Source organism: Halichoeres trimaculatus, unplaced genomic scaffold, assembly GCF_033239565.1.
Source record: "Halichoeres trimaculatus isolate MK-OKI-2021-1 unplaced genomic scaffold, fHalTri1.1 fHalTri1_scaffold_13, whole genome shotgun sequence".
Classification (NCBI taxonomy): domain Eukaryota; kingdom Metazoa; phylum Chordata; class Actinopteri; order Labriformes; family Labridae; genus Halichoeres; species Halichoeres trimaculatus.
Window position 1 is genome coordinate 22,708,308 of NW_027437191.1, and position 27,994 is coordinate 22,736,301.

Below are 27,994 nucleotides of genomic sequence, written 5' to 3' on the forward strand. Positions count from 1 at the left end.
TGTAACAGTGGTGATAAAAAACAACACATAACCCTGTCATATTTAAAGCTTGATTGCCCTTTTTAACAAAGAGCCACATGCCAATCACAAAGAAGACAAATCGCAGGATGTCTTCCATTGTTGCTCTTTGTTTACTGTGTCGTGTTTTTCTTCTTCGTTGGATTTATTAGCAGGGTACGTTGTGTAGTGCTGCTATGCCATCACACTATCACATAGCTGATGGGGCTATCAGCATTCAGCTTACACGCTGCCGACTATAGAGGGCACGGTTAGCTGTGGAAACGCAAGCAGGATTAGGCTTTACCAATCCAATCTGTACCAAACTGAACTAATCCATAACAGACGGTATCGGAGTGGTAAGCTGTCTGTGATTACTCATCATAGACTGTTAAATAAATGGACGTTATCTTGCAAAGCTCAAAGTGAGGTGACTGGCTGCTGTATAGGTCAAAAACTCTGTGTCCCCAGTCATCCCAGATGAGGTGTGGTCAAACTTTGAAAAATAAATACACCTGGTAGAATTGTTTCCCACATTTGTACGCTGTAGTATAGGAAGATATTACTGGGTTGCATTGTGTTCAATTCCTCTTTTTTCTAAAAAGTTCCTTTTTCATTAGTCATTAGTGGTTAAAAACAGGGTTTTACATCACATTTAACAATGATTAACAGTTGACGTTCTTGTGTAGATTTTTGGGAATAGTAATATAGGCTGGGATGGAGAGCCACTAAGTATCTCTTCAGTTTAGGCTGCACAATGGCGATGCCTCTGATGGGGGTGTTTTGGCTTCAAAACTGTACAATTGTAAGAGGCGGAGCCACACTGTCCATTTTATCTACAGTCTATGTTTCACTAACAAGCTCTCCATCCTTGCACCAGCTTGTGATTTTCATATACATCATATCATGTCATATATTTGGCATGTTGTTGTGTTAACTTTGACTTTCAAGTACACTTTTGCAGGAATACAGCTACAGACTCTCTTCACCTCCTGTTGCTCTGAACATTTTTACAAAATAAGAGGTAATAAGTAAAGTTAAATATTTATCCCAAGTTTTCATTAAATATTGTTATGATATTTTCATTAATCATGGTAATCATAATGGGAAATTCTGGTATCGTGACAGCTTGTCTGAAGACCCTCAAAAGGAGGTGACAGCATTTTTGTTGAAATTCCGTTACCTGCAGTATTCTAAATAAAACACATTCACTCTCTTTGTAACTTATAAGGTAGATAAACACATGATAAAGACCCTCACAAAATTCAAATCTACATAAGGTTGATATCTGCCTTGGCTACTATGACCCATGAATCCAGTGTTAAAATGCAGCTATATCTGACTCTGGTTAGGAGAGGGGCTTATTTGGATTTAAAGAGATGAACACCAAAACTGACCGTTTACTGGAAAGCTGTTTGGAGCTGGTTTAAATCCTCCTCTTTTGCTGGATTCATAAAGTCTTAAGACTGAAACATGGTGAGATCATTTAAGTGGGACAGGGGGCTGTGAAAAATGATTGGAAAAAATGGTAAGGTTATCTTTATATAATACCATTTCATGATTTTGTGCTGATATAGTAAAACTAGAAGTAGATGACTGTCCATGAGCCATGCAGCATTAATAATGAATAAAAATCATTATAAGCATGGGTGGGAAAATTGTCAATAACATGAGATTGATCTTTTATCGACTCAAGCCCTGGGAAGGATAACAGCACCTTAACGTCCCTTGATCTTCATCATAAAGAGAAACAATGCTTTCTGCACTTACACACACCTTTAGCCTCTTGTTCAGGCAGATACTTTATGAGGTTTTAAAGCTTTCTTTTCATCACTTAGGAAGAAGCATCATATTTGACAGCTTCAGTATAGTGGCTGTAATATGTTAATTTATAATAACTTAATCATCCTCTTCATTAAATTGAACCTCTTACTGACACAATCAATACAGTGAATTTCATCAGCCCTTTGAATTTACATGTTTTACTCCCTAACTCAGACTTCTGCACGCTGTGAAACGCCGTGCTTGCATTAAACTTCTCCTTTCAACCAAGGTTCCAGCCTCGAGTTGGAGCTGATGCTGCCTTCTGCAGTTATTCAAAGGAGGACTTGGCGACAGAAGTCCCATCTCGCCTGAAAGGACGGCGGACTGTTTCATCCTCATTCTCTGTGATTGAGCTGCTTGTATGCACATTTCTTTGAAACAGTTTTTCTGTCATATGAATACATCACGCATTTTCCCGCAGGCCCTCTATTGATTATCAGGAGGACAGTCGCAGAAAGGATATGAGACATGTCTAATGTATCCCTTGGGGAGGTAATGTAATGAGGCACATAGATAGGCCCTGATTGCTCCATTTTGGTGGATTGGGCTCCTCCACCTACGCAGTCGACCCCATTTACATCAGCACTGTGTCATGGTGCTGTTAACCATCTCTGGTATTGTGAATGGAGATGACTGCAGACTCAGAGGGATTGGTGGTGGAATAATAGAGAAGCCAGGACTTCATTACTGACTCATGAAGATGAAATGCTCAGTTTGTTAGAGGACTTTATTTATTAAACTGTTGGTTTGTCATTTGTTTAATCTTTAGCAGTGTTTTTAACTATGGGGGTTTCTGTCCAATACAGACTCAAAAAGTTAGATTTGACATTACTCAAACTCACCTGTAGCATCTTCTTAGATCTCTTCTGTGCTTGTTTGACATTTCAGAGAACGTCTTCTATTGGAAATAATGTTTTCAAAATCCATTTCTGACTCAAACCCTCGACATAGATTCCTCCTGTCATCAATGCACAGCCTCCTCCTAACATTGATGGGATGAGGGGTATTGATCTATGTAAACACTGTATGTATAATTGTGCCACAGCTAAGCTTTGTCTGACAACGTTTATTCCACAAAAGCTGATCCAAATACAGCGGTTTTAGAACGACAAATCAAATTAGTCATTTAATGGTGTGATTCTCTGCCTCAATTAAAGGTAATTGCTTTGTGTGCTTCACGCCTCCCACTCGGTGTTGCTTGTCTTTCAGTAAATAACAATAGCACCGCTGGTAATAATGGCACATAAAGCTGTGCATGAATTCACAAAGCCTGCGGTTGTCATCCTGCTGCTGCTTGAACAATTCTGCATTTAAAATGAACTCAGGCTGCTCATTAGCTGAAGCCAGCCAGGTGAAACATTAGTGATCACGTGGTCTTTGTTCAGACACGTGGTCTTTATTCAGATGAATGACACGCAGTAAAATAAGAGAGTTGCAGTTAAATGAGTTCATACTGCATAAGATCATTAATGTGGTATATCTTTCACCTGTAGGGGGTAGTGTGCAGTGTTGTTGTAGTGCATTATTGCACAGTTTTGTTAAAAAGTTGGTTATAAGGGGTCAATCTTGCCTTTGCCATTCAAAGATCTTTTTGTGATGCTCGTCTCTGATGGACACCATGTCCAAAATTCTGATTAAACCATACTTTTCTATGACCTAAAAAAGTAGAGTTGAGATGAGCCTTTACGTGGGGAATACACCACATGCGTCTCCAGTCTCGTTCAGCTTTGTTTTGTTTTGACTGCGTGCTCTCTCATCTGTCAACTCACACCGACTGCATGTTCAGTTTGGTTCTTTGCAGGACACCAGACAGCTGGAGTTGTGAAACCAAGCAGTTCTTATGTTTCCCAATCCACTGACGAGCCTTTCCTCAGTCATGTTGGGCTGTAAAACCTCAAACCGGACGACTCCTGGCGTGCCTGCACTCATTATGTTTGGTTGTTGTAGTCCAGTTAAAAAACATCTGGTTTTGACACAGTTAGTTTTGAAAAACAGTGGGCGTTTTTATGCGGTTTCCATCGACAACTTTCTGTCCTGCTCAATCGGCTCTTTGTAAAATGAAACATCATGGCTTTGGTGAAGGCAAATTTAGGAGCCGTGGTGTATCTGCTGCAAGCTGCTGGAGCAGGGACGTAGCTGGACCGCAATGAAGTGGATCTAATGTAAGTTGACGCATCAACTTGAATAGAAACCTATCAGATCCCGTGCCGTGACATAGTAGAGCTTGATGTATTTTAGCCTTTAGTTTCTTTGCAGACAGCCACTGGGTGCCCACCTATCAGTCAAGTCAGCCTGGTCACATTTACATGGTTTCTGTTGTTTCTTCAGATGGCATCGGGTGGAAACTCCAGGAACTGGCTTCCTATTTTCAAACCAAAGGTGGCTGATTGCTTTTACCAGACTCTGGCAGACCAAAGCTTGGTTTATACTTCTCCTTCAAGTTGACACCATAGCCCACACTGTAAGTCTGGTCTTCTTTATCCACCCCAGAAACCTATGCGTGTAGTCTGACATACACCTTTTCTTGAGCATATCGATGAGTCAAAGTGACAGTCTGCAGGCTTTGATATCGGTCCATTCCAGTGCATTTTATTCTCAGCATATTAACACATCTTAACATCAGCTGCAAATTTCATCTTCTCCAACAACTCTTTTCTTTTCCTGTGCTTGTTGTATTATCAACAGCAACATGTATCAGCTCCAATTTAACACAATACACTCAAAGTTGCTGTGGAAACTCGTCTCAGCTTAACTCATCCAATTTCATTTTCACTTGATGCAATGACGATCAACTTTCATCTTCAGAGCCAGAGTGAGAAAAGCATATATAAAAATAGTGAAATCTGCCTTTGGAAAATTAGATAATGTGGCTGCCACATGACGCAGGCGTTTTAACTGAGGTGAAGTCAAACCAGGTGATTGGAGGCTGAATGAATCAGTCGAGTCCCTAATCAAGGTTTCAGCCTTGACGTCATTTGAAGCTTCTTTTTTTCCTCGCTACCTCTCTAGCTCCTTCTCCACTGTTTTGGTCTCTTTGTTTTCTTCCTCTCAGCAAGTGAATGATCCAGACTCTTTCTTCCTGTTGATAGGATCACAGATAGATAGATGGAACTATCATTATACACCAATTAGAAATAATTTCTAAATCAATATTGTGCCAAAACTGTTGATATCTTTTGTGATAAGTTGTGCTGTAATGTTGATGATGTGTAGTGAGCAGGTTATTGTGGCTGAACTCTGTGGCTGACAGTGTTTTTTTTTTGCTGTTTCTGTCTTGCTTTTCCCTTTATATCCAGCCTCTCTTTGTGGAGTGATAAGACTTGAGTCAGACCTCCAGAGTCTGCTAGGAAGGTTTTGTTAAAGCCTCCACGTCATTAAATCGACAGGTTAGCTTTTTCAAATAGTCCCTGACACCTGTATTTCCATACTTGGAGCATACCTTCTGTTATTGATGTGACCTTAGCCTAAAATCGGTGAGCACAGATAAACAAAAGTCATTCGAGGCTTCTTTGGGTCGACTGTTGGACATCAGTGCCTCTCAGCCTTTCTCTGACACAGACTGGAGGTGTAATGTCCACTAATGGAAAGTGGTAGCCACTTAAATATATTGATCGTCCTTTGTTTTTTTGTCCTTTTTTTTTCTACCAATCTTACATTTCAAAGGAAAGAGCAAGGAAGTCATGAATAATTCAAGTCTCAGCGAGCAATGGATAATTGCTGTGTACAGAGCCAACCTTTTGACCTGTGTATTGTGTGGTGTGTGTGTGTTGCGGTTGTTTATGTTAAACACACAGGTGTATCACATATCCAGTGGTTCTTGATAAATGCGGCTGGTTTGATGAAAATGTTTCCCCTTCTGGACCTTATTTCTAAAATCCTGAGATGCCACGATGGATTCATTTCCAATCTATCAAAGAGGCTTTCCCTTTATTCTATATTTCATACCCCAACCTCAGCCAAGTTACTGTGACACAACACCCAGCATGGGACAACAACACTTTATTGCTTTGAAAATGTGATGCACACTTTTTTTTTCTTTTTTTTTTCTTTTCTCTTCTGATTCCTGATAGAAAATCTGGAAGACGTTTCATTTTCACCAACTAAACAGATGGCTGCATTCAGTATCAACAGTTGAACTCAACCATTATCCTTAGGACAGTTCATCTATTGAGACACTCACTCATCGGCCACTTTATTAGGAACATCCGTTCAACTGCTGATTAGCACATATGTCCTGTCAACCAATCACACAGCAACTCAATAAATTTAGGCGAGTAACCATGGTGAAGAGAGTTCATGGTCCCAAAAACAGAAAATACACCCTGTTGATGCCAGATGTCAGACTATAATAGACAGACTGGTTGGAGATGATAGAAAGACAACAGGAACTCAAGAAGACCATTTCTGAACACACAACATGTCTAACCTTGAAGCAGACAGGCTACAGCAGCAGAAGACCACACCAGGTGACCCTCCTGTCTAAGAACAGGAAACTGAGGCTACAATCGTCACAGGCTTACCGAAACTGGACAACAGAAGACTGAAAAATATTGCCTGGTCTGAAAAGTCTATGTCTTTGCTCCACATTCAGGTGGTAGGCCCAGGATTTGGGGGAAACGACATGAAAGCATGGATCCATCCTGCCTTGGATTAATGCTTCAGCTGGCTGCTGGTGTTGTGGTATGGGGGAGATTGTCTTGGCACAATTTTGTATTCGTACCACTTGAGCTTGGTTTAAGTCCACAATCTACCTGAGTATGGTTGCTGACCATGTCCATCCCTTTATGAGTTTATACCCATCTTCTGATGGCCACTACCAGCAGGATAACGCTCTATGGCTTAAAACTCATATCATCTCAACTGGTTTCTTTTTCATGATGATGATGATGATGGTGATTAGTTCCCTGTACTCCAATGGCCTCCACACCCACCAGATCTCAGTCCAGTGGAGCTCCTTTGTGATGTGGTTGAACGGGAGATTCTCATCATCGATGTTCAGCCCACAAATCTGCAGTAGCTGTGTGATGCTTTCATGTCAATATGGAGCAAAATCTTTGAGGAAGGTTTCCAGCACTGCGCTGAATCAGTGACAACAAGAACGAAGACAGTCCTGAATGCAAAAGGGGGTCCAACCTGGCAAGGTGTACTAGCATTTTTTTATTTACGACAAAGAAACTGGTAAAGGATAATCCCACTGGTTCTTTTTTGGTCGTCATGAGCTCAATGATTGCTCCTTTGAACGGTATTTGTCTTTTACAGACTGTGTCCTCACAAAGCGCAGGTCTCAGTGTTGTTTGTTTTGGGACAAGTATCATAAGTCAGTCAGGCTCTGACAGGTTTAGGTGTCCTCTGATGAGTTTAAAGCAAGAGAAAGAGGAACTCAGGATTGATTTATTCTCTCTTTGGATTTAACCGCTGTAGCCTTCGTTTCATTTCATCCACCCATGTCTTCAAAGGATGGAGCAGCTTTCAGGCAGTTTGTTGCTTTTTCAAGGCGGTGTGCAGATCTTTATTTAGCTGCCAGTGGGTGCATTGTTCTTATCTTGATGTGGACTTTGAAGCCTCTTTGAAAAATGAGCAAAACCACTGGTTAATGAGGGTTTTTCTTGTAAGAAAAACAAAGACTAGTTTCCATCAATTGTTTTTGACTTATTTTTCCTTCATACACCGATGGGAAATAACGAGAAACAACCTGAATGTTCACATAAACCCTGATGCATTAGGATAATTCAGCAGAGTTTCTTTTTTTCACGCTATCGATCCATTATTAGTGCTGCCTTGATCAGTAAAAGCTGTTTTCTCGTTCACTCAGGTTACCTAATAGCCAAGGCTCCTTCATCTTATAATGAGGGACCCAGATGCCCCAGCACTGATTTCAGCCGCAGGGACCAGCCAGAGGAGGCTGAAGCCCACACTCAGCCTCACCTGGTTTAACCTCTGAAAATACATGTAAAGAACAGCTCTCATTATAGAAGCTGTTTCCTCTTTAGATTATAGGTCAGTAGCTATGTAACTGATGTTTTTATTGATCAGACCGAGCTGTGAGTGTCACTGTAAAACACTGGGGAGTCTTTGTTCAGTCCAATCAGTCGGTCATTGTGTCAGGTCAGGTTTATTTCATGCTAAGCAGAGACCAGAGCCGCTTTTATAACTAGCTACTATTCTCAAGTCTTATGTTTTTAAAAATGTATGAATATTAGGAATGCAAAGATGCAAACAGCTCATGACACAGAATGATTCAACTTTTATAAGTTTATTTCCCTGGGTCTAACTGGTTCTGTTTCTGTCAAAGAATTAGAGAAGAGATGTTCATAAAACCATTGTTTCTTGCTTACTTAAGCATTTTAATTGGCTTGGGTATAGGTAACTGCATTTCCTATTTCAAGTCAAGTCCAAACGCTAACCTGTTAACGTGCCGCCAATCACTACAACCAAGTGATAAACAAAGGTTTCACAAATTACCTGATAATGCAACTACCTCACCCATTTTTTCCTCAAATGAGTTTTTTTTCCTTTCCTCATCAAGAATATGTCTGTCTCACTGAAGATCAGATTTTTCAACTCGAATGAAACAAGAAGAGCATTGAGCCCACCAAGAATTTGAGCCTGCTACACAAATTACTCACTTTCGTCATACCACCTGACAATAACTTCCATCTGCTTGCGACTTTGTGTTGTTTCTACATGTAATTCACTTGTGAGTTAAGTTGATTTGTATTTTATTTGAAAGCACCTTGAGCAGCAAAGGCATTTGGATGATACCCTATAGAGGGATGATTTGTTTATCAACAACGTGGATGCGCGCGCAACTTGGGTGCAGAAGCACTGCCGAGTATAATGGTTTGTCAACTGACGTAGGGGAGTTAACCACCAAAAAATGCATTTTTAAACTAAATATCATCACTTTGACTGATGGTAAACGGCTCCCAGGTTTGTGAAATAACTGAGTGTACAGATATTTGGTGGACAGAAGTTTTTAGAGGAGAAATCCAGCGTGTACCCAGAGAGCAATTTCAACACACAACTGTCACTGTATGCTCATGACTGCATTATCCGTGGACACTTACCAGACTGTGACATACCAGGATGTAAACATGTGTCAACAAAATCAGAAACCCTCCCAGACCAAAAAAAAGCACACAGACTGCTGAGTCTGAGACACGGTTCATAATAAAAGAACCAGAAAACTACGTCCAGAGAACTGCACCAAATCAGATAAAGACAGCATATTTAATTAATTACAGCACTGTTGTTGCTGTGTAAAGTGTGACCCTGTCAACCGGTGACTCTCAGCCATTAATCACTGATACTGTCGGCTGAGAGTCACCAGTTAGCATGTTCGCTATTAACTCCAAAACACTGGTTGCTCTGTGATGGTCAAAACTTGATAGACGTTGCCTCTGTTGTATGGTATTGTCTCTAAAAACTGACCGCAAAACAACCAGACACATTTTCATGCTGACAACAGGTTTAATTTATTGTTTAAAAAAAACTAACTCGTCTGAATAAATGGAGCTAAATTCTGCTTCTGAGGTCAAGATGCCTGCGGCATCTTTATGATGACATAGACTGATAATCCCTCTGTAAGGAGGGCGGCAGCCCAAATTGAGGTTGGAGTAGGACATTCAGGGAATTTTTGCAGCATTCGCTCCGTATACACCTGACAAGAACTTGCATTTTAACATTGACTTTACACGTTGTTAAAAGATTAATCTGATGTCTTTTAGTGCGTTTTCAGTCAGATGACATAAATTATGTCACCACGCCTGCTGGCTTGTAGTGCATTTTCCTGAATATTCTCACATCAGCTCACCCCATCATCTTGTTTTGTTGAATTTTACCAGGAGTCTGGAAGAAAAAATACAGCTGAAGCGAGGTCAAAATTTTGTCTGACTGTTTCCCTGGCTCACCCTGTAAACTTTCAGAAGTTTTAAGGAGTTTAGGAGTGAAAACAGCTTTTGTCAGCTGTTCAGTGGTCTGGAGTTTACAGTATTATTCATGGTAACCTCTAAGACTACAGGAAGTTATACATGTGGACTTCTTTCTCAGCCACACCTTGTGTTTCGTGCTGTCTGTTGAACATTAGCATGCTGACCTGCTTTGCCATGATGGTAAACACCATTCTCATTGTTGAACAGGCTAGCGTGTTGAGGATAGATTTAAGCACAAAGCCTTACAAAGCCACCAGCGTGGGTGTGACTCTCGGTCATATTTCACATCCGAATTCAGCAAATTTAAAGAGCTTAAATAAATCTCTGAGCACATATGGAACTTTATGTAACCAGTTTGTGGTGCAGTCACCCTTTTACCTCCTGCATGACATGTGCAGTAAATCATCAGAGATGCTCTCAGCTGTTTGTGGAAGTTGCATAATGAGATGAGTGTGATCAGGAATGAGTAATAGGGTACACCTGTAAAACATGAAAATATGAATAAGTACATTAATATGATGAGTTTAACTGTATTTATGTCAGACTTTCAAAGGTATCTGATTGGGCAGTTGTTTATAACATGGTGCGACTGCTCTTCTCCAGCAAAACCATTAGAAACAACACATATTTCTTTCTGACAGCACTAATGCCACTCCCCGTTAATTTGTATTTAAAGATCAGAAACAACACCTTAAGTTATCTAATAGCATCCAGCAGAAAGCTTAATGGGAAACACTGGACGCCTGTCCCGCCCAGTGCAGAAATGATGGATTAGATTACCCCATACGCAGACTGGAGCTTCAGCCTCTTCCCTCCAAACACTGGCCTAATGAGAGCGCGGCCTCAGGTGGTTTGGAGCACTTCTGATATGACTTTGACACAAACAGAGCCGTGCACAATCACCATTAAAAGTTAAGAGTAAATAGCTTCAGCCCTTTTTTATTGTCTCGCCTGGTTTGCTCAGGATTTTAATTGCAATTAGGGCAGACAGTGATTTATCGACTCGTAGTGGGTCTCAGCTCCGCACTGTGTTGGGCTAATTGGTTTGGGTAAAAAGGCGTGACAGGGAGCATGCTGGAGGAAGTGTAGCTCTTTCAGAAGAGGAGCTGCTCCTCAGATCGTGAGAACGTGCTTCGTGTACAGCTTTTTCCTGTTTGTGTCTTCAAGTCGGTGCAATTAAAAGCGCTCCTTTATTCGTTCAGTGCTTTTATTTTATATCACCAGTTGTTGACATGCTCAGCTGTGGTTTCTCACAGATATAAGGTCTCAATTAAAGCTGCAATATACACAAATACAATGTTTACTCAATATTTGAACTTGTTTTTAATAAACGTGTAGAGAAAGCCTGGATTTATGCTCACTCAGTCACAGCCTGTACATTTTACTCATAGACTGTATAAAATGATGGATGGCATTACAGGCCCTAAAATCAGAGTGATTAACAATGAAACCACACTTTTTTACTCACATCGTGCAAACCTGCTCCTGTTTGCTCCAGTTTTCAATGATCAATCTCACTGCTTCTGTTTTCTTATGTAATTGAGGATTGGCTGCGTCAGCCAGTTAAAAGGAGAAGCAATCAATCAGTGATCACATCCCGTTACTCTGCATGGAAACAGGAATGTGTGTTTTACTTTTCACACACAGCAAATGTCAACATTTTGTTGCGTGTGTCAGTGGAGGTTACAGTAAGCCGTCCAGTAAGCTGCAGCCTCATACATCACGCCGACTGACTGTCAGGTGTGTGCTGAAGGAGTGGCCCGGTCAACATGGGTGTGAGTGGCTGATGTTTGCGGTGTCTGTGTGGCTCTGTCTGCACTGCCACCATCAGGGTCAGAGCAGCTCTGCAAACCAGTTAGGAGAGTGTCTGCAAGTTTAGACATGCCTGGAAACTTTGGGATAAATCTTCAGTGTATTTGAAGAGCAAAATATTTGTTTTGGATTACAGAGAATACTTGAAAAGTGATCTTAAATTGTCTCACTTTTATAAATTTGCCTGCTCTTAATCTACAATTTAAAATGAGACAATCGACCCCAAAATAGGTCGAACTCTATCTATTTTCCTGGGAAAATGAAAATTAATTTACCCCACATGGTCTAAAACTTTCTTTGATGACACTATGCTAAATGGCAAAATTTAGCAGTGAGTAGCGAGGGGTGTCCTTTTTTGCTGCTGTAAGGGATTTTTTGGGTTTATTTTGTGGTAATGTTTGACACTGGAGCTGGACTGTCAAAAAGAAGAAGTACATCAGAGCAGAAGGAAGCCAAACAGGAGAGCAGAAGTCACGTTAACCGATAATTCTCCGTCTTTGACTGTATTTTAACGGATCAGAAAACTCAAGAGCAATCCAGTCCATCACTTTCACTGTGACACACAACCATTCATCAATCACATACAGCACCTACAGTCGTCCCCGTGTTCCGTTGGTGGCAAACATGCACAATTAATTAGGTATTACGTTGTCATGTTGTTGCCACGGGTTGTTGCTGACAGCGTGCTTAAGATCTACGGAGTTGGTGAGTCGCGCCAACTGTTTTTTACTTCGCTGGGTGAAATGTTTCTAGACTTTAAAACGCTGACTGAAACAGCAGTGGTCTTTCCAGTCTGTAGTGTAGCAGCAGAACAGGTCTTCAGCCTCCATAAAATCTAAACAGAAGAGAGAAGTCTGCTGTGCTGATGTCCTCTGCAGCTCTCGCTTGATGACCTTGATTATGCCAAAATGCGCATCCACTTTAAATTCAAGCAGCCAAGGAGAAAAGTTTAAGCGCAGGCAAATAGGAACACAAAAAAGCAGGCAAAAACTTTCTTACTTTCTGTTATTTAAAAAAAAGCGAGTTAACTCGCTATCACAGCAGGTGAAATTTGGCCTGCTTCATAATTCACATTTTCTATTATTTGTCTATAATTTTCTCTTTTTGCCCATAAGCAATAAAATTGCCCTGCACAACTAATGTTACAGTTTGAGTCCCTTTTGTGATGACTTGCTAAAATATATTATTCATAGGTATCAACATCGATTTTAAATGGATCACTGTTTATTATGACAGAATTTTTACGACCCTGTTCCTCAAAATGACAGACAATTAAAATATCAACCCCGACCTCTGCTGGACAGTGATAGAGCACAAGCTAAAACATGGTTAATCTGTTTGTTGTAATGTTCATTCCAACCCACAGTCAACAGTTATTCTGCAGTGGTTTGTTCAAACTTGAGAGTGTATCAATAAAAGTCAGTGATGTTATGTTAGCTCTGCTTGGTGAGGTTAGAGTTGATATGAGCACTGGTAGGACATAACCAGGATTCACTAACATTAGATAATTTGGCCCGCCTTGGTCCTGGACCAGATTTCTGTGCCGATTATTGGGAGTGCCGAATCGGTGTCAGATCGGCCCCAGAATCCTGTAGTGTGAAACAGACTTTAACGACAATGGATGCTCATGAGAAATGGAGTCTTTGTCCAAGAAATTCACTGCTGATTTCAACCACAGGTTTAATTTCAATCAACACCAAATGCACAGTCCTCAAAGCACCTTGATCAGACATAAAGAAGAACTCATAATGTCCTGTTTTATAATTATATAATTCATTTTTCAAAACGGGAATTTTTTTTCCCAACATATCTCTAAAGCCAAGAAAACGTTTCCAAGCAACAGCCAAAATTTCAGGGACATTCTGAGCACAGATAAAGGAAGCAACATCTTACACAGGGGAAGATAAGCAGAAGACTAAGGACGATGTGTCTAAAATATAAAACTGACTGTTGAAGCCCAAAGTGCTTTAATTTTCTTTCTAAAGACTGAAATGTTTGAGACTGAGGGTGTAATGAGACTACACTTAGACTAACTAGAGTGGTTATGTTACTTATCTCAAATGTTATCATCTTATTTGTATTTCCTCTCCACTTTAACACATCCTAAGTCTGAAGTCGCTGACGTTAAATGTGTTTTTTCTTCCTCCTGACAAACTATAAGAGCTCAACACTGAGTGGAGTCGAGTGGAGCAGAGTAAGAGAGGAACAAAACAGAGGCAGGAGTGAGATCACAACACATCCTAAATCTAAAAGCTGAGAGCAAGACTCAGCATCACAGAGACAAAGATAGCTCAGCAGAGCCTGGGTCACGAGCACAAAGACACATTTTGTTAATGCGAGGTTCAACCAGCACAATGTCAAGAGACAGGACGCCACATTATACAGAAGTTACACAATGCCAGCTGAGCCACTCAGCTCGCTGGGTGAGTAATGCTGTGTTTATTCCCCGTGGAATGACTGAAGTTTACTGACCCAGCTGTCACTGACGCACTCAGAACATCGTTGAACTATGAATTGTTGTCTTACCAGCTGTTGCAGAGAGGTCAGGAGCTTTACAGGCTGGAGGAAGAAGTTATCAGAGCAGTTATAACACATTTTTACACACACTCAAGTTCATAAAAGTTATCAAAGTCAAGTTGATCCTTCACAGATGAATTTTGAAACTTGCAGCTCTAAAGAGATAGAACATTTCAGTTGTTCAGATTTATCCAAAACTGAGACGTGTTGAGGGTTTAACAGTGGCGTTACAGCATCATTGTGGATGGTTAAGTCATAATGAGGAAGGGTACTGTGTGTTCATTGGTCTTCCACTGTTAGCCTCCATGTCTCTGATGCTCCACAACACCCTGATGCGTTATGAAATCCAGCACTGGGACACCAGTATGTATGGCAAACAATAACTTATTGTTTTGTTCTTGCTCTTGACAGAAAAATTTACCAAGAATTCTAGAAGTCATTAAGGCAAAAAAATCATAATTAAAGTGTTTGGAGATTAAAAAGCAGCATGTTTTACAATTGAAGTCTTTATGTTCCAAGATTAAAGTCATAAAATTCCCAGAGCTGGAAAGTTTCATTATTTGGTTCTTAATTTCAAAGGTTGAGTTTGTGATGTTTCAAGATCAAATTCAAAATTTTCAAGATGTAGGTTTTTGTTTTTCAACATTAAACTTGTAATTTTTAGAGATAAATTTTGAGATGTTTCAAGAATCAAGCCGTAAAGCTTCTAAATAAAATTTGGTAGTATCTGAGGAAAATTTGTAATGTTTCAAGATTTTAGTTGTGAGGTTTCAAAAATTAACTTCATTTTGCTACGAATTTTAAGTCTTGATGTTTGGAGATAACAGTTATAATGTTTTGAGATTACATTTGTAATTTTTTAAAATTCAAGTTAAAAAATGAAACATTTGATTTGTAATTCAAAAAACTGAATTTGTACTATTAATAACAAAACAACAACAAAAAAACAGCTGTTCAGTTTCAAGATTAAATTAGCAAATTTCAAGCTAAAATTCATTTTGTAATGAGTCATAATGTTTAAATAATTAATTTGTAAGTTTGAACGTTTGAGAATAAATTCAGAATCTTAGAGAAAAAATGTTTTCCTGTCTCCAGATTTAATTTCAGAATGTTTCAAGAGTCATTGTATAATTTCCCAAAACTAAATTTATAATGTTCCTAGATCTTCAAGATTTTGATATTAAATTCAGAGTTTTTGAGAGGGAATTTATGAAGTTTTTTATTCAATTGAATTGTTAGTGATAAAAGCCGTTATGTTTTATGATTACACTGTCATTGTAAAATTCTCTGTCTCTGTGTCAGCCCTGCAGTTGGCTGGCGACCAGTCCAGAGTGTACCCTTCCTCTCGCCCAATGACAGCTAGGATGGGCTCCAGCCACCCGCGACCCTGAACAGGATAATCGGTTTGGAAAATGGATGGATAGATTGTAAAATTCAAGGTTAAATTTGTTCTGTAAAAAGATCAAATCAGATTGTTTCTGGATTAAATTCATAATGTTTTAAGATTGACGTTCCAGTGTTTCATGATGGAAAAACAAGTCCATTCACTGGAGTAATTTTAAAGTAATGTGTGCATTTACATCAATTTTTGTGTTTGAATATGATTTAAAATTGGCTAAATTACCAAGCAGTGGTTCACAGCAGAGCTTTTGGGTCAGTTCTCAGTCTATTTCTTCAACAAAGAGCCGAGCTCCAGGTCAAACTTTGCACTCAAACCGTCGTCAGCAAGGAGCAGAGAGCAGATCTGAGTCAATCTAGATGAGCATGAATGAAGAGTCTGCATCATTTTTCATTCTCTTCACACTTGCTCACTTCCCTTTCTTCTTCTCAACCATCCCTCCTCCTCCTTTTCCTCGTCCTTCAGTCCTCACTATCTCTTTCTATCTCTCTCCCTCCATCTCTGTCTTTTGGATGTTTGACTTAAGTTTCTCTCATCTTCTCTGGCAGCTGTTGCCATGGTTGTGTCAGTGCCTCTGAACTACCTGTGCTGGTATTTCCATGGACACAGATCAGGATGGCACCGGGCTTTGAGGTGTAGGAGGAAGGCAGCTCACCCGTGTCAGCAGTTCTGTGTGCTAGAGACAGACTGATGGAGACAGAATGAGAGGAGGAGGAGGCAGAAGAAGAGGAGGAGGAGGGTGAGGGTCTGGGAAGATATTAGAGAGGAAGCAGGAGCTTCAAAGTGAGAGGCGTCATTGTGAAAAATGTTCAACAGTAGAGCTACTATAATGCAGATTTTCCTCTTTCACTTTTTAACAGATTCATTCAGTTTGGATGCTTTGACGACAATAAGAGTGAAGAAACAGTAATGAGCTGAAGCACTCTTTAGCGAGAGTGTGACACTGAGTCCTGGAGCTGTCCCATTAAAACTGAAGTAGACAGTCTAGCTGATGACAGAGGATGTTTCAAGGTTTCTTTTACTTTGTGATGAATCACAGGTTCTGCTGAAATGAAAAGGTGATGCTTTCATGAGAGCTCCTGAAAAGATTTGATTTATTAAAGTCTGATTATTTCAGAGAGAAGAGGAAATAATTCTGAAATTGAATGATCACTCAGTAACTTTAGACTTGAGTGGAGCTTAAAGTCTGATCTGTTCAAGTCGGAGTCACCAGAAAAAAATCAGTGTAGTCTTTCATGTCTGTATGTGAGGCAGTGTATTATATGGACATCACCCATTTGTGTATGATACAGAGTGTTGAATTCTATTATTGACAGGGGCCATATTGTAAAAGCTTAACTCAACCGAGCTTTTATCGAACAAGGTTGATTTAAATAGGTGGAACCTTTAGCCCCTTCTTTAACAACTTGGAAAAAAAAGAAGTTATACATTCACTCCCTGTACACTGTGTGCAGATAGAGAAATTAGCGTGTACTGACTCAAACTGTTGTTTGAACCAGGCTGTAAACATGTTCAGTTTTGCTGTAAAAATCAGCTTTTTTAAATTGACGTGTATGTGATTCCTGGTTTTTATACACCCAGCCTCAAGTGGACACTCTTGGAACTCCAGATTTTAACACTTGTGCATGAGCTTCATACTTTCCTGAGTTTGCTGTTTGGATCAAATGTGACTCCAGAAACGAACCGGGGATGAATATTTCAAGCTGAAATATCTCTATGGTATGGCCTTAATGTATTGGGAAATACTGCAACTCTCTTTAGCATAGGTGGACTTCTCAGAGTGTGTTTTTGGTAATGTTTGATTTGATCAGATAACAACAAGAGAAGTTGATTTTATGCCTACAAATCCAGGTTTCTGTGCCGATGTCTTTACCTGTGAGGCTGAGTTTTTTAGCCGATAACAGATCATGAGCATTATACCCTAACCCCTCCAGCCGTCACAGAAAGCTGACGTCCCCGTCCCTGCTCTTATCTGTCATTGTGACCCAGTAAATGCTCCTATTCATGAATCATCTCCTCTCTGCCTGCTTGACAGCAGGGCTCCGACCCGCAGACAACAAGCCCCCCTGCAGCCTCTCCTGCTTGACCCCCTTTACTTCCCCGACCGACAGCCGCGCAATCAAGGACAGCTGCAGATGGTGCTGAGAGTCCGTCTGTGTGTGATAAAAGGCACAGAGAGCGTAGAGAGGGGGGGACAAACGAGAGGCTGTGACTGACTGCAGCTCTTCTGTTGGATCTCCTACTGATCAAACATCTGTGTGTGGCACTCTGAGTGAAGCTGCTGTTTGTGCACCTGTACAGGCCGACTGAATGACACTTTTGTCCTTAAACTCTGTTTTATGACTTGTTGGAAAGATGTCTTTCACCACTTCTTTCCTTTATCCCTCATTTTTTCACTTCTGTTTGAAGCAATTCTACATGTTTTACTTCTATGTGTGGAATAAAAAACATCCTCTCTGAGCTTCATCTAAAACTCCTCCACCCCTGCTGACTCTCTCCTGCTCGGCTGTGATGGAAACACATCGACATGATGAGAGGTTTTAATAGAGGTGCTTCACTCCTGACCCTGTAGTCCTCGCTGAGCCGTCGTATCGGATGAGATGTTTTGACTCAGCACTGGTTGTTTCATTTCTATCGCCCTAATCTGACTCAAGCCTCATCTGAAGAGTTTTTATTTCAGTTCGACAGTGATCTTGATCAAAAACTCAAAAACATGTGAAAGTAGAGTCTAAACTTAGGTTCTGGGAGAAATGGGTGTTGTTTTGAGCAGATTTCAAACAGACAGCTGTGGTTAACAGGATCCTTTGGGGGAAACGTCTGCAGAGTCTTTATGTCAAACTGTTTCTCTTCTCTCCTCAGGGGATTCATTCACTCAGTTCCGCTTTTCTGAGGAGAAGGATTGGGAGATGGACTCATTCTCAGCTAATCAGGTAAATCTATACTCCACCCCATCAGCAGCATTTAGCTTCTTGTATTCATATGGATTCATGCCAGTGTGTAAGGTTTGGACCCACGACTGAGACCAAAGTCTGAGGAGAAGAAATAACTAGAGAATCAAAAATATCGGTATAAGATTTGGACCCACGACTGAGACCAAAGTCTGAGGAGAAGAAATAACTAGGGAATCAAAAATAACAAAGTATAAGATCGATAACGTGTAAAACATACTGTAGCTTAATTAAAGCTCCAGTGAGGAACTTTCTGTTTGTGTTGATTTTGGTGCCCTCAGTGGACAGAGTGATTCATGCATCATGTTTTTTAGAAAAGAAAGTCCAGAAAAAGAGACAGGGTATGTGGGGAGCAGATTTTGGGAGGGCATGCAGAAAAAGACCAGGTCTGTTTTCCAAACTGCCTACGACATACTTCATATGTATGTAGTGTGTTGTAGGCACTACATACTACCTACTGCTTTTGCATGTAGTATGTAGTATGACGGTTCTGTTGGGTTCTGTTTTGTAATATACTACTCTGGTTTTTAGTTTTGGAAGGCAGAGCTGCAGCTGCCATTTTTTTTTTTTACCTTTTATTAAAAAAGTACAAAACAAACTGTGGGTAGATCATGACATTTTAGTTATTTTGTCAGTCATACCCCAGCAGTAACATCATATGTGATTTTTAATCTTTCACCTAAAGTTATATCCTTTATCTAAAAAATCTGGTAGGGATTGACTTTTTTATTTTTACAGCTGATGGAAAAACCAATTCCATATAATCCAGATATGGTTGAACAAATGGTAATTATTGGTTTATGACTTTAATGAATTTGTAGAAGTAAACGCCTCTTTTTACAGCTAGAAGTGACAAGATTTACCAATGTTTCTTTCTCATCACTTCACTTCTATCTCATGGGTTGTCTAATGTTAGTCTTGTTGTGTTGTAGTTACTGGCTGACTCATTCCAGTAGATGGGGCTCATTTCCTGAAACCTGCCACCTGCAATGACAAATAGGGTTGGCACAGTGCATTGTGGGAAACAGTGTGTTAGGTAGATTGGTCTGTTGCATACTGACAAATTTTCCTGGATCAGTAGGACATCCTGAGATTTTTTTACATACAGCAGATTTTGCAAGTTTTCGCATACTACCTACCATAGACTGAATTATGGCAAAAAATAGTTAGCACCAGGCACCACTAGTGTAGTAGGCATCCCATATTATGCTATTTTTCTGCAGTTTAACATGGATCATAGATGTCTTCATGAAATGGTGGTAGTAACATCTCTCATAGCTCCTCTGTTGAGAACGGTCTGATTTAGTGGGCGTAACCTTCATATGAAAATGAGCCACCGCTGATACTGCCCCGCTCTTCAGCTTCACTAGGAGCGGCGCCTCGAGCTCCAAGTGCACTATGTGTAGAAAACAGAGAAGCTGGTTTACCATAACATTACAGGCTAAAACAACAGGCTGACCGCAGCTTAAGTTAGCATCCTGAAGCTAACACAGAGACAGGGGGGACACTGAGGAAAAGCTCTTACATCTGCTCCACAGCACACAGCATTTAAAATACTCACATTTCCAGGGTCCGAAGTTTGTCGGTGGATGGTTGGTAATGTGCCTGGATTCAGGACCAGTCTATTTGCTAGCTCTGTTGTACTGTCCAAAGTTGGAAAAGCAGTCGGCCGTGAAGTGACTAGCACACACATGCACAGTTTTACTGAGCGCAGCTGGCACATTTCCTTGATAAATGAACTCTAGCCACTTAGTCTTGTCTTCTTCTGAGATAGGAAGCTTGTGCATGAAACTAAGTCGCGGTTTACAAATCTCTCCAGCAACAGGGAAGGGAGTGGGCTGGGAGGGGGTTCAGGGGTATCTGCTCTGGTGGACCAGTCAGGTCAGACTTGCTTCTGATTGGTCAAAAAAGGGAATCGCTGACGTCGGCATGTCCCCAAAATCCAAACAGCTCGTTTTAGGTCAGGATTGTACATTCACTAGCACTACTAAGTACAGGTTTTGTCATTAAATGTCACATTTTGTGGGCTGAGAGGAAAGCCAAAGACCCACAAATTTCACTAAAAGACTTAATAAAGGGATTTTTGCATAATATTGTACCTTTAAAACTGCTAGACCAACAGTGCCCCTTTACAAGCATTCCCTATGTTTGTTTCTCCCATTTTCCTCCTTTCTTTTCTCTCTTGGCTTCTAGTTTTTCTTAAAGGAGACCTGTATACAGAATTTTGTTCCATAGTGTATGACTGCATGTGGGGCGGGGTCAACCTGGCCATCTGAACCGTGCAGTTGGACACTACCACCTGCGGCCACACTACTCTAATATAAACCAGACTGAAGGCACACACATGGCCTGCCTACATCATCATGAAGCATCTGTTTACTCATGACCGAATGCCATTTGCACCTGTTCTATCTCTACCTCTGACTACCTGCATTTATAAATCCTTACTGCACTTAACCTCATGTTTTTTTGCACTCATCATGTTGGTTTACAATACTCAGGTTTTAGTATTTAGTTAGCATTTCAGTATTTAGTATTTTATTATTAGCAAATTGAGGTCTCCTTTTGATTTGATCCTGGATTTCAGTATTTCAGAATTTTAAGCAGAAGACCAAATTGAATGTGAAATACTGACGTCTGTGCCATTTGTTTTCTCATCTTTGTCTTCAGATGTTTACATGATTTACTGCTCTATGTGCCTTTAATTGTCCCCAGGGATTAATAAAGCTTTGTAAATTTAAATTTGGAGTAGTCTCAGCAGAGTCCGCACAATAGACAACATGAGAATGCCACTACAATTTTAGTGACTTTTTGTCTTAGGTTAAGTTGTTTTGGTCCAGCACAGTCCTCTAACACTGCGCCACAGTTGAAAACGACTGTGGAGAGAAGCAGTTGCAGAGTTTATACGTAATAGATTATGTGTTATATATGCTATATATAAGTGGTACTTTTTTTTTAAAGCTCATGTGAGCATCATAAAGAAGTTTTATTGTGCTGTCAGTTTAAAAATATTCATGGCATTGTATTCTGACCAATGGCAGAGGACTGAAAAAGCTGGGGAGTGTTCATATTTAAAAACCTAATATCAAAATATTTGGACTTCTTGTCGTGGTTTAAAGATTTTCAAAACAGCGATTTTATCTAACGGTTAATGAAATATAAACATTAAAAAGACATGTTACCTAATGACAATGTGCTGCAAGCACCCCTTAAACCTCAATTCCTCTTCATCATCTTGTCATTGAAGTGTAGCAGCATCTCTCAGTCTGCAGATCCAAAGCATCTGAAGGATTATGTAACACTTCCTGGACTCGTCCTCTTCTTTAAATGTAATGTTTTGTTTTTCTTCAGCGCCGGAACAAAAGAGTCCTGACCCCAGCTTGCAGGATACTTATATTGATTACGAAATATTTTAAGGTGTTGCAATGAGAGTTTTCTGCAAACAGGCTCCTCTTTTTTGTGCACACAGAAAATGTTTTGATGCTAAAGTTTAGGTATGGTTTTAATCTTTTAATCTTCTTCTTCAGATGTCTTCAGTGTTTGTGGACCTCCCAGGGCTCGCTCAGAGCCTCCAACAGCTTCCTCTTCATCAGAGACTCAACCTGGAGGCCGAACTGCTGCAGGTACCTGTTTCTCTACTCCACACCAAAACAAAACCTTTCCTTCGGTCACAGATATGTTGTAATTTTTACACCAATCTTATTCCAGGTGTCTACACCAGTGGAGCTGCCCACTGTGACCCTCTCACAGAAACAGGAGAAGCCAAAAGCATCTACGTTTACTCCTCCATCCATCCTCAGTGCCAACCATAAACCAGCAACTGCAGATGCAAACCCTTCCTCACACTCTGCAGAGTCTGTGCCGCAACAGGATGTTGATGAAGAGCTGGATCAGCTGCTCAGTTTACAGAAACCTGTCCAGGCTGATTCAGGAGACCAGGGTGTTTGTGCGTCAGAGGAGGAGAGCGCGGCTCCAGAGAGAGGTGAAAAGACTCAGCAGGGTCTCTGCTTTAACACTGCTGTGAGAGGAACAGTCTGACACACGTCTCACTCTCAGATCTGTGCTTACATCAATATGAAGTTAGTGAAGAGCCTTGTTTAGTTCAGGTCAATGTAAAGAGGAAGCCGGGCTCTGAAACCGAGGAACAATAATGGAAAAATAACGTGTTGATGCACAATTAACTTAAACACAAACCTGAGTTTAAGATAAAAGTCAGGATGAAAGTCAGTTGCCTAAAAAACAGTCTTTATTACTGAAACAAAACATTTTTGTGTAGAACCAGAGATAAACGATTAACTTTTTTCCTGTTTTGGTTGATAGATGTTTCTGATTCTCCAAATAGGTCACAGAAATGAAAAACTTCAACATTCAAGAATACAATTTGTTGTCAGTTTTTTTACTATGAAAAAAATGTAATGCTACAAGATAATTGTCTGAGCAGGAGTAGAAAAGACTTTATACTTGTAATATTGTATCTTACATTTGCATTTTAATGGCATTTTCTATAATATTACAACTTAATTATTACAATATTTTGACTTTTCTAATAACCAATTCATTATTGCCTTTTTATTCCTCTTGCAGTGGTTTTTTTTAACATTTTTAGTCTAACATTCTCACTCCTCGTTACAAAACTCTCTTTTTTTAATACAGAAATTTTAATCTCGTATTATAAGTAGTTTTTTAATTCATATTTTCCTCCTGGTATTAAAACTGAATTCCTCAAATTTTTACGTTTTCTCATAATAATCAAACCAACCTCGACATTTCTTCAATATTACTCCTTTACTATCTCTTTTTTATAACTTAATCCTTAGATAATCATTTTTTTTTTGTATTTCCTCTACATAACCTCATTTTTTGTCCTTGAGTTCCTCAAAGAATGCTTTGATGCTGCATAAATCTGTGTTTTTCTCCAGCTCTGAATCTCAAAGTGCTGCTTACAGGAATTCTTGCTTTTTCATGGTATCTGGAATGATGATGAAATTATTATGGAAGTATTTTTTTTTTTTAGGTGACAAGAAGAAAACAGCTTTCAGATGCCTTACAAACACCGTCTGGTGGTTATATCACACTACAACCAAGCACTGCCAAAACAACTGAAAAATCAATTTTAAAGATAAGATCATTTTCACATGAACTATTGGATTTTTTTTATTTAATGATTTTCGATGAAATATTCGAAACTTGGGACTCATTCCTGCTTTATAGATGCCAGGGATAAAAAGTCTATTTAACTTTCAACCCTTAACATTTCATCCAAGAAAAAAAACAGGCAAAAATATATTTTTTTATGTTGTTGGTGCACTAAAATCAGAAACCACAAAATTAAAAAAAATTACCACAAGTGGTAGAGACGACCCAATCAGGTCTGACTCAGTCTAGTCCAATGGTTGAGGAGCAAGTTAAGAGGTTTAAGTTTACTCTCTGTTAGACGTTTACACTAGTGTGGCTTTTTCAAGTATTATATCCACTTTTTGGCACCACTTTTTCTGTAATATTATGACTTCATTCTTCTGTTTTTTTTGAAACATTACTCTGGCTTTTTAATGTTATAATATTACCCCGGCAGTACTATGAATGCATTTATTACATTATGACTTGATTTTGTTGATTGTTTCACATTTTCCTTCACCTTTAATCTCCCAATATGTTGTAATATGACTTCTTCATACATGAAATATCTTGACTCAATTTGTGATATTATAAATTTATTCTTACAATAATTTAATTTTACAACTTAGTTTTCTTAAACATCAAATCTCAAGCACTATAGTTTTCAGTTTTGTGCACTAGGGTTTTTAAGACTTTGATCCTTTTTTATCAACTGTGAACAAAGCTTTTTCTAACTAACTTTGGTTTCTTTTTATCTGCAGTGTGCGATGAGGTGAAGGAGACGTCACCTGAGGTGAAAGAAGAAAAGAAAGCGGAGGTGAAAAATAAAGATGTCACACCTCCAAACCCTGCTCCTATCAGGCCGGCAGTGACAGAGGAGGACCTGGAGGACTGGCTCGACAGTATGATCTCCTGATGGTGGAGCTGCTGGATGTCAATATAAACTTTCCTGCTCTTAAAAACAGATCAAAACAATTGAACTAAAGTAACCTTCACATGTTGAAGCACCTGAGGGTTAATTTGCTCTTGTCTAATGAAGAAGTGTCGCTCAGGTAATTTGTTAGTCTGGGTTTTGGGTGTGAGAGGTGGGACAGTGTGTTTTGTACGATGCGGAGATGTGTCATAATGTTCCCTCTTCACTTTGAGGATTATTTTGTGCTCTTTGTGTAACTGTGAAAGTTACACTCAGTGAGGGTGTTGCTTTGTCGTCAGAGAGATGTCAGCCGCTGAAGGACGGATGACACGTCTGCTGTATTGCGTCAATTACTTTATTCATTTCCTCCCCCTTGTCAAAAGAAATGCAGGTTTATCAAAGCTACTACATACATACAAATGGCCATACAGTAGCAGTTAACCATGTCGTCGCCAATAAATCCTTGAACCAGTTTTAGTTCTCTTTGTCTTCCTCTTGGCTCTTCTTCTGTGGAGAGAAGTGCAGGCGGGCAGGACACCACAGCTCAGAAACAAAACCAAACTAAGCAACATTTACACAAACATCATCTAGATTTTATACAACAAATGTTTTCTCTCTCTCGTTTTTTAAATTTATTTAAAAGCCACAAAAAAACTAGCTTGAGCTAAATCTGCTTGTAACTAATCCAGAACTAGAGCACTGCTTGTGTCAGGAGGAACAAAAAAATGATCAAATTTTGTTTTTTTGCATAGTTTCACATAAGGCACATCGGCACTTTATAACACCTAAAGTGAGTCATCTGTGGTCCTGGAAGAACCATCTTCTGTAACTCTTCACTTCATCAGACAGGTTTGAAAGGCAGATCAGGTCTCACGCGTGTCGATTTGACATTAACAGGATCAATGGTGATCAAAACCGGCAGCACACACATCCACTCAGAAGTTTTGGTAAGTTGGCGTTAAATCTAGAAATTGTGCATATTCAGACATTCAGTCGTCACGCTGTAACCCTTCGTGTATCAAACGTCTACACACAGCAAATTGTGCAACAGGTTGGGGTTTAGCATGTGAAAAGGCAATGTGAATCAGAATCAAAAGAAGGATTTGCATAAAAGGAGGCGTCGTGGTAAGTGGCTTTTTATCGCAGGACTTGGATGCACAAACCCAAAACGTCCCATCATTAGTCGTTCGTCTTCAGATCGTTTCTTCAGAATGTTTTTGAATTTAAAAAAATGAATGATTTTGTTCTTTTTCTTCACTTTTTCCAACACCATGGCAGCAGAGAAAGTCCAGCAAGTGTTCAGGTTGAGTTAAGGAGGTGAAATCAAGTCAAGTGTCTCTTTCAGATAGTAGGAAAGGAAAGAGAGGGGCACAGAGCGAGGCTGACCTCTCTAACCCAGCTGGTCCTCATATTGCTTACGGAAGCAGTCCCCAGTGGGGAAGAAGTCCCAGCATCTCTCCTGGTACATCTTCCACACAAATGACTCCTGGAGGAGGGGAAAGGAGGAAATGAAACAGCTGGTGAAGATCAGATCATTAAGATTTTTCAAACAAAAAATCATTAACAGTTGGAAAAAACTACTGAACTGAAAACCGGTTGACTATGAATAAGGAGACAAAAAGGCACTCTTAGTTTCTAATTATAAATTGTTCAGGGATTGAACAAATTTTCAGGATGTAAGGAGATTATTGTTTGGTTGCATTGAATGAATTAAAGTTTTGTTTTTAATCATTATTATTATTAATTCAACCCCTAATACAAAAAACAGAGTTCACACTGACTAAAATGAAATGAAAACATTGAACACAAGAAACCTCTAACACTGCCTTTAGGGGCCTATGTCCATAATAATCTGCTTAATGTCAATTACACCAATAACTATCTGTACAAAAATGGCTTGGTTCCTTACTTATCTGCACTAAAAAAGGCTGGTTCCTTAACTATTTGCAGGGGAAGGGCCTGTGTCCATAAATGTTTGCACACCAAGGGCCTATGTCCATATCTTTCTGCACTCTGAAGGCCTGTGTCCATAATAAACTGCAAAATGAGGGCCTGTGTCTGTAATGAGCTGCAAAGTTAGGGCCTTTTTCTATCCATGTCCATAACAACCATTTGCAGGATAAGGACTTTTGTCAATAACTATTTGGATATTAAGGGCTTGTATCTTTTAAACACCTGCATGCTAAGGACCTGTGTCGATCAATATCTGCAGGTCATGATCTGTGTCCTCAAATAACTGCATAATAAAGGCCCATGGTATTTATTATCAGCAGGGAAGGGGCCTATGTCCATAACTATTAGCACAATTAGGGCCTGTTTCCACTAATATCTAAATATCTGCAAAATAAAATAAAATACCTGAACAGACCCATCTTTGTGTTATGTATGCTCTTGCTCACCCTGCCTGTATTATCCGCATTAACACCTGATCACTAGTAACATTAAACCTTATTGGACCATATTTCAACTGGCAGCTTCATTTGGTGCTAGTAGCAGCCAGAGAAACAGCTGCCAAGCTAAGCTGTGTTTTCCTTCTGCCAAATGAGTGCATGTGCATCATTTAAAAATACAACTCCTGCATCGCACGACAGTAACAAGTGAATATCCAGAAAGTCAAAGCGAGCCCACGCATTGCTTCTTCCTCCTGCTTGGCTCTACTTATGCAACAAAACAAGTGGGCTGATATGTTGCACAAGTAAAAGCCTACTGAAGTTTCTGCAGCAGCCTTTGTTGTCTTGAGATCGATCAGACAACAGAGAAGAGGCAGAAGAAACTGTCAAAGAGAAGGGAACTGAGGCTAAAATCTAACTTTTAACGTACCTGACCCGTGTGTTCTGTCTCGTCCTTGTTGATCAGGTACATCAGGAAGAACCTGCAGACAGGAGGACACGGGGGACTTAGGAACATTTCAAACTCAATCACAGGATCCTAAATCTGAGCTGCACTCACAGGTAGTTTGCTAGGTTGTGCTCTTGTAAGGTGTGGGTTTCAAACCCGTGAGGCGTCCGGTCAAAGTAGTCATTCCCGATGCCACAGATGAAGCATTTGGTCTGGAAAATGAAAAAAAAAAAAATTTAAACACAGCGCTCTTAGTTACACTGCAAGTTTTCAGCCTTTGCTGGATTTACTTGGGCAGAACGGGGGAGGAAATTAGGGTTGTGCTGGCTTTGGCACACCTGTAGACAAAGTGTTACATTTCATCTCTCTGCATCTCCAACCCTAGTGCAGCAATTACGAGCTATATAACACAGTTTTAAGAAACTTCTACACTGATGAACTCATGTTATTTCCCAGCTTTTGAAGAGGAATCAATGTATGTTTCAGTTTGTAAGCTTAACAGACTTGTGTCCAGCCTAAAGCCTACACACTGAACCCTGTAATGTTGCCAGGCATGCAGTGTTAGAGGCCTGAGCTGGTGTAAAAATGAGACATAGTGTCGTGACATCACACAGATGGAGCATTAAATAGTGACTAAAACTGCTGATCCCCAGTTTGAGTTTGTGTGACTACCAGACTGTTTATTCAACCTAAATAAAAT

The 27,994-nt window shown here is 39.9% G+C and overlaps 2 protein-coding genes across 15 annotated transcripts in view; one reads left to right on the top strand and one right to left on the bottom strand.

Moving 5' to 3' along the window:
* Window positions 1-25,097, top strand: part of aven (apoptosis, caspase activation inhibitor) — a 43,056-nt gene extending 17,959 nt beyond the window's left edge. The window contains exons 3-6 of the mRNA XM_074685749.1: window positions 18,340-18,410; window positions 21,956-22,051; window positions 22,137-22,410; window positions 24,305-25,097. Of these exons, the coding sequence (XP_074541850.1) occupies window positions 18,340-18,410; window positions 21,956-22,051; window positions 22,137-22,410; window positions 24,305-24,459 (596 nt within the window). The 3' untranslated portion in view covers window positions 24,460-25,097. The remainder of the gene's footprint in view (window positions 1-18,339; window positions 18,411-21,955; window positions 22,052-22,136; window positions 22,411-24,304) is intronic.
* Window positions 25,098-25,791: 694 nt separating this feature from the next.
* ryr3 (ryanodine receptor 3) overlaps window positions 25,792-27,994 on the bottom strand; it is a 140,219-nt gene continuing 138,016 nt past the window's right edge. For all 14 annotated transcript variants that reach the window (XM_074685746.1, XM_074685738.1, XM_074685747.1 and 11 more), the window contains 3 exons: window positions 27,406-27,506; window positions 27,277-27,328; window positions 25,792-25,942 (listed from right to left, as the gene is read on the bottom strand). In XM_074685746.1, coding sequence (XP_074541847.1) covers window positions 25,847-25,942; window positions 27,277-27,328; window positions 27,406-27,506 — 249 coding nt within the window. In that variant the 3' untranslated portion in view covers window positions 25,792-25,846. The remainder of the gene's footprint in view (window positions 25,943-27,276; window positions 27,329-27,405; window positions 27,507-27,994) is intronic.